Source organism: Capsicum annuum, unplaced genomic scaffold, assembly GCF_002878395.1.
Source record: "Capsicum annuum cultivar UCD-10X-F1 unplaced genomic scaffold, UCD10Xv1.1 ctg2532, whole genome shotgun sequence".
Taxonomy (NCBI): domain Eukaryota; kingdom Viridiplantae; phylum Streptophyta; class Magnoliopsida; order Solanales; family Solanaceae; genus Capsicum; species Capsicum annuum.
In genome coordinates this window covers 83,748-90,525 of record NW_025831512.1, presented here as the reverse complement: position 1 = coordinate 90,525, position 6,778 = coordinate 83,748, and the positions used below count along the sequence as shown (strand labels likewise).

Sequence of the window (6,778 nt, the reverse complement as noted above, 5' to 3'; positions counted from 1 at the left end):
GTGACAAGTTTTGAGATGTATGATTATGTTGCTTCAGCAGAACATTTTGTTTATGTAGTGTGTACGATTTTGGTTGCATTGTGGGAATAGAAACATCAGATATGCAGTTTGTTTGTGAATTTGATCATGACTTCTTTGAGATACAATAGAAGAATATATTCTGAGCAGATTACATGCAACAATAACTGAACTTGAACGTATACCAAAGGCTACTTTATATGTACAAATATGAGTCTGAGCTCACTTCACTCAACGGAGTGACATGGTTAGTGAAGATTCATACAGCCGATGCCTACTAGTTTGGTTGAGGCGTTGTTGATTTGTATTTGCCTTGTGCACTTAGTCTACCTTTTAGTCGTGTGATTCTCATCGTCTGTGTCTATCCCAACCCAATCAAGAAACGCCAAAAGAAATTGCCTGAAGCAGACATTGCCACTCCTGTCCCAGTCCATTTCTTCTGCATTTGTCAACCAGGTCATCATGTTAGAAGTTATCACAGCAAGTAATTGAGTTTAAACAATTTATAAGGTGGAAGACGGTACTAAATCGAGTCCGAGTGACATGAGAAGGGGATTTCTCGGAAGGACATTCATCGTTTAGCACCTTGATGACATCTTTCTTGTGCAGTTTCGCATCACCACCTTTATCAAGAAACAAGAATGCCTCAACTATTGTGTTGAATGTTGCTTCTAGCTCTGGTGAGCCATTCTTCGAGGTCTGAAATAAACGCGATCCTAATGAATATAACTTCACATCAACAACAACATACCCAGTGTACTCCCACAAAGTGGGGTTTGGGAAGGGTAGAGTGTACGTGGACCTTACCCCTACCTCAGATGTAGAGAGGTCGTTTCCACAGACCCTCGGCTCAAGAAAAGACTGTCCAAAGCAGTCCAGTACAGAAAGTAACAGAAGACAAGAAACAACAGATAGTAACAGAACAAAAACTACAACAAAACAATACGACAATCGAGATATAAGGAATCTAACAAATAGTAACAATTAATCGAACTACAAGAAACTACAAGACCGACACCACGACTACTAATCTAAGGAATATAGCTTCTCATGATAAGTGAATATCTAGTAGAAGTACACGAAAGAAGAACAATGAAAAGGACAGTTTTCGCGTACATTATCGGAGGAGGAGGATGAATCCATCACGAGATAAAGAAGACATAGAAGAACAATGAACTCATTGAATTGAATCCCTTCCTTTTCATCCACATCACAAGAGTCGAAAAGATCATCAATTTCCTCCTCTTTAACATGAAATTGCAGCTTCTTTACGCATTTCTTTAGTTCATCCCGGTCAATAGTCCCATTTGAATCTTCATCTTAGGAAAAGAACCAAAGATAGAACAAGCATAAATCTGCTGGCAGTAAAGATGTAACGAAAACTCACAAAGCCAAACATATGCAGAAGCTACTAACCAAACTGTTCAAAGACGCCTTTTATCTCCTTCAACCCCTCTTTGAACCGAGGAAATTTCAAGATTATACTATTGATTGACCTGAATTTGCTTTGTCCTGATGAACTTCTCTTAAGCTCCATCATTTTTGTTTCAAGCTTAGTATCCAATCTCCTGTACTTCTTCGGCGCATTCCAAAAGCACAGTAAACTTCCAACCTTGTTGGATAATGACTTGAATACTGGACATGGCTGAGCTGAGCCTTAGAACAATAAAGAGTTCAAGTTAACGATAGTAGAAAGAGGCGATCATGACAAATCAGAAATTCTGTTTTTTTCGATATCCTAAACATTGATATGTTGCTGTAAGCATCAAACATGTCGGACAATCTGTCACAACTTGTTAATAGTATTTGTGTTTCTGTGAATTTTACCTACTTCAACCTCATGCCATTGCATATAAAATAACAAATGTAACGATATTGATCGATGGAAAAAGCACACGTAAACTGTATAACAAACTGACAGTCATTTTTCATGTTTAACTACTTAAAATTTCTCGACGAAATATACAGAGTTTAGGACGATCATAATTTTTGCATAATCATTCGCTCTTCGAGACCTCTCATCATAAAAGGTTGATGCATTGATCATAACTATATCACAACTTCAACCACATAGAAATTATCTGAATCGCAGTTCCAAATTCACAAGTTTTTTTGCATGCAGGTGGATTCTCATAACACTTACACTTCTGAATCATTTTCTCCACTCAATCCCAATTCCAGGTTTTGAAAATAGGTCTACATGCTGCAATGTTCTTTTCGATACAACATACAACAACAACATACCTAATGTTAGTCCCATAAGTGGGGTCTAGGGAGGGAGAGCGTACGCAGACCTTACTCCTTGGGAGGTAGAGAGGTTGTTTTTGATACATCTTTGGCTCAAGAAAAAGGATATCAAAGCAGATCAGAAAAGGAAATAACAGAAGCGAAGAAACATGGCAAGACACTATAAAAATCAAGACAAACCATTCAGTGAAAAAAAGGACAGGAAACAACACATAGTAACAAAAATCCAGAGGCAAGAAAAAAAAAAACACGGCAGCCCGATAGCCGGTGCGCTAAGCTTCCCGCTATGCACAGGGTCCAAGGAAGGGCCGGATCACAAGGGTCTATTACACACAATCATATCTTGCATTTCTGCAAGAGACTATTTCCACAACTCGAACCTATGACCCCCTGATCACATGACAATAATAGTACTACGGCTACAAGTATAGAAGGATAAGCGAGACATCGCTCTAATGCCTACTAACCTTATATCCTAATCTGCGTCCAAAGGGCAACAATGGTTGAAAAGGAGAGATTGCAAAAAAAAAAAGAACTCTGACAAGAAAGATACCTACTGTATCTTTCATGGCTTTGATGCTGAAAAGAGCTTAAGAGATTAAAAGCGCTTTCTTGGTCATATAAATATATGTAAAAGGTAGAGTATAAAAAGGGGAATGCAAAAAGAATAGAGAAAAAGGGATGAAGTGGAGAGAAGGCAAAGTGGAGAACAATTGATTCTTGAAAAGTAAAGTAGAAAATCCCATTTAGGACTTTAATTTCTTTCTCTTCCACCAACTGTCACACCCCTTTTTCGTACTCCAAAATATTAATTTTTAAGTTTGAAAGGGTTTTATTATTAAGTGACAAAAAATAAAGATTTGTTTTGAAAAGGACCTTTCATATTCAAAACTCAGAGTCGCCACTTGGCATAATCCGGTGTGCCAAGTCACCTTTTGAAAATCCTTTTCGAAACGGTTTGACTCTAAAAAAAAATTGATCCGCGAACAGAGATTCCGGCTAAGGATTCTGTTGACCGATGGGAAGGTGTTAGGCACCCCTCGATCCCGTGGTTCGACCACGATCGCTTGGTGGAGCGTATCGGCTAATTTGACATTACAAATGTACAAACTACATAAACGCACAAAACAAGCAAATAAACAAATCACACAAAATTCAAAAGAAACCAAAATAATGTTCAGTCCAAATTATACAATTCAAAATAAAAGAGGTGCTGAAATATAAAACATATTCTATTCTAAACTAATCCTAAACTAAACTCCACCCGACGTTCCGGGCCTTGATCACGAACCTCATTTGTGTACATGCTACTTTTTCCCGGATAAATCATTACAAATCCTTCGGGGCATTCCCCGGCCAAATGAGTACAATTTAAATTTTTCGTGCAATAAAGTAGAAAGTACCATTCACGCACATATTCAAATACACCAACAAATCGTTATTCCTAAATTTGCCTATTCGGCCTACGTTTGCCTACCAAGTTCAACGTATCACAATTCTATCATGTTCAACATTATAAATACATCAAAATTAATTAATATTCATTTTCCTCGATTTTTAATCTCCACCCTAATTCATTCTCAACCACATGATTAACCCATTTCAATACACAATCCACCAATCAAGAATAACGAAAATTCACCAATTATGCTTAGCACATCACACACCCAAATGTCACTAACAGTTCATATCAACAAACAAACCACGGTATCGAATCACACGCAATCACAATCACATAAGAATTAAATGAAAGAGAAGAAAGAATTGGACCTTAAATTTGAATCTTTCAAACTCAATGTTATTCGAATAAAGAGAGTCTGCACCCGGAAACCTCGAGCCGAACCTTAACACCAACAATCCAACTCGACAAATAATGACCCGTTCACCGTCACTTTTGATGCCGTTACTATTTACCGGTACTGTTCAATGGCACTATTCACCGATACTGTTCACCGGTTACTGTTCACCGGCACCTCTTTCTTTTTGTTGTTGTTGTTGTTATTCTTGTGAGGAAGATTATTTTGTGATTGTTGTTATTGTGGAGAAGATGATAATCAAAGAGTGAGCCTCCCTTTTTCCCTCTTAGAATTTTTCTTTTATAATGGGCATGGATTTGTTATGATGTGGAAATTTTGGTGGGTCCCCCATATATTCTTTCTTTGTGGACAAGAAAAAGGAGGGGGGATCACATAGGTAGGTAGGGTGGTGATGGTGATGTGTCATTTTTAATAGGGAGGGGTTGTTAGAATAAGATAAAATTAGTTAGGAATTGTTATTTTTGTCTTTTTGTGAAGGGGTTATCACACGGGTGAGGGCACACACTAAGACGAGAGTAAAATGGTAAGAATGCTTTCGGGGAGGGACAAAATTATGTGTCTACATCATGCCCCTCTTTGCAGGTAAACACAAAGTGTTTTCATACAAAGAAGTAGACAACGAGACAGAATTTTGACCCGACCATTATTCACAGAGAAGAAACAAAAGGAAGAAGGACGACCGAGTTAGAGAGTCGAGTGAGGTCCCGTCGAGGCTCCGGTCCACGGCTCTGTCATTACATCAAAAATAAAAATTACAAGTTAAAACATAAATGAAATTACAAAAATCCTATCTATACAGCTTCTGTTGGACTCCTGACTTAAGTTTCATCACCCTATTCTTCAGGCGGGCTCCTGACTTGCAATTTCTTCGACTTGTTGCTTGGTTTTCCAATGCTTCACCTCATTGCTTAACTTTCAATTTCTTCACCCTATTCTTCAAGCAAGCTCCTGAATTGCTATTTTTCAATTTGTTTAACTTTCAATTCTTCACCTTGTTGCTTGGTTTTCCATTTATTCGCCCTGTGCTTCGGGCAGGCTCCTAAAATCACATCAAAACTAAAAAGAAAATTATCTCAAACAAATATTATTATAAAGAGGTTTTATTTGCCAGAAAAGTAAAGTTTCAAAAATAGAAATTGACTTTTTGCCCCGGTTTATCATTAGAAGACTTTTGAAAAAGTCACATCATACCTACTTGCATGTTGCAATGAAGAATCAAGACTCTAACTAAGAAATGCATCTCTTAAGAGTAAAATTAAATAACCAAGACTAGGAAGTGCATCTCGTAAGAATTAAAGTAAGATATTCTAACTAGAAAGTGCATCTTCTAGAGATACAAGTTTAAGCTAAAAAGTGTGCCACCTGACAAATGAAAACTAGCAAGGAAGTGCGTCTCCTTAGGGTTAAGTGCGATAACTCGACTAGAAAGTGCATTTTCTAGAAATCAAGGGGACTGCTAGGAAGTGCATTACCCAAAAGCAAAGTTCGAATTACCCAATCAAAGAAATGTATCTCCTTACCAATGTTGCTTGAGTTATCAAAACAAGGAAGTGCATCTCCTTGCCAATGTCGCTTGAATTACCAAACCAAGAAAGTTCATCTCATTACCAATGCCACTTGAATTACTCAAACAAGGAAGTATGTCTCTTCACAAATGTTTCTTGAATTAACCAAACAAGGAAGTGCATCTCCTTACAAATGTTGCTTGAATTACCCAAGCAAGGAAGTGCGTCTCCAATGTTGCTTGAATTACCAAAACAAGAAAGTGTGTCTCCTTTGGAAGTGCGTCTCCTTATGATAGTGCTTGAATTACCAAAATAAGAAAGTGTGTCTCCTTACAAATGTTGCTTGAATTGTCCAAACAAGGAAGTGCGTCCCCCTACAAATATTGCTGGAATTACCCAAACAAGGAAGTGCGTCTCCTTACAAATGCCAATCGAATTACCAAACAAGGAAGTACGTCACCTTACAAATGTTGCTTGAATTATCAAACAAGGAAGTGCATCTCCTTACAAATGTTGCTTGAATTTCCCACACAAGGAAGTGCATCTCCTTACAAATGTTGCTGGAATTACCCGAACAAGGAAGTGCGTCTCCTTACAAATGCCGATCGAATTACCAAACAAGAAAGTGTATCTCCTTTGGAAGTGGGTCTCCTTATGATAGTGCTTGAATTACCAAAATAAGGAAGTCTTTCTCCAAACAAATGTTGCTTGAATTGTCCAAACAAGGAAGTGCTTCCCCTTACAAATGTTGCTGGAATTACCCAAACAAGGAAGTGCGTCTCCTTACAAATGTTGCTGGAATTACCCGAACAAGGAAGTACGTCTCCTTACAAATGCCAATCGAATCACCAAAAAAGGAAGTGCGTCTCCTTACAAATATTGCTTGAATTATCAAATAAGGAAGTGCATCTCCTTACAAATGTTGCTTGAATTTCCCACACAAGGAAGTGCATCTCCTTACAAATACCGCTTGAATTACCAAACAAGAAAGTGTGTTTCCTCACAAATGTTGCTGGATTTACCAAATAAGGAAGTGCGTTTCCTTACAAATATTGTTGAAATTACCCAAACAAGGAAGTGTGTCTCTTTACAAATATTGCTAGAATTACCAAAATAAGGAAGTGCATATCCTTACAAATGCTGCTTGAATTACCATGGGTTTGAATACCAAATATGTGTAGCAACATTGCC

General features: G+C 37.8%; 1 protein-coding gene across 2 annotated transcripts; it reads right to left on the bottom strand.

The window, feature by feature from the left end:
* Positions 1-78: 78 nt before the first annotated feature.
* On the bottom strand, positions 79-2,959 carry LOC107866571 (probable calcium-binding protein CML22). Of its 2 annotated transcripts, none has more exons than XM_047402604.1 (5): positions 2,819-2,959; positions 1,435-1,674; positions 1,135-1,337; positions 543-717; positions 79-457 (listed from the first exon to the last, which is right to left on the bottom strand). In XM_047402604.1, the coding sequence occupies exons 1-5, from the start codon at positions 2,832-2,834 to the stop codon at positions 345-347; spliced, it is 747 nt and encodes a 248-aa protein (XP_047258560.1). In that variant the 5' UTR covers positions 2,835-2,959; the 3' UTR covers positions 79-344. The 2 variants fall into 2 exon arrangements, with proteins under 2 accessions (XP_047258560.1, XP_047258561.1); XM_047402605.1 differs by having other exon boundaries at positions 285-457; positions 1,435-1,668; positions 2,819-2,947.
* Between the last annotated feature and the right edge of the window lie 3,819 nt (positions 2,960-6,778).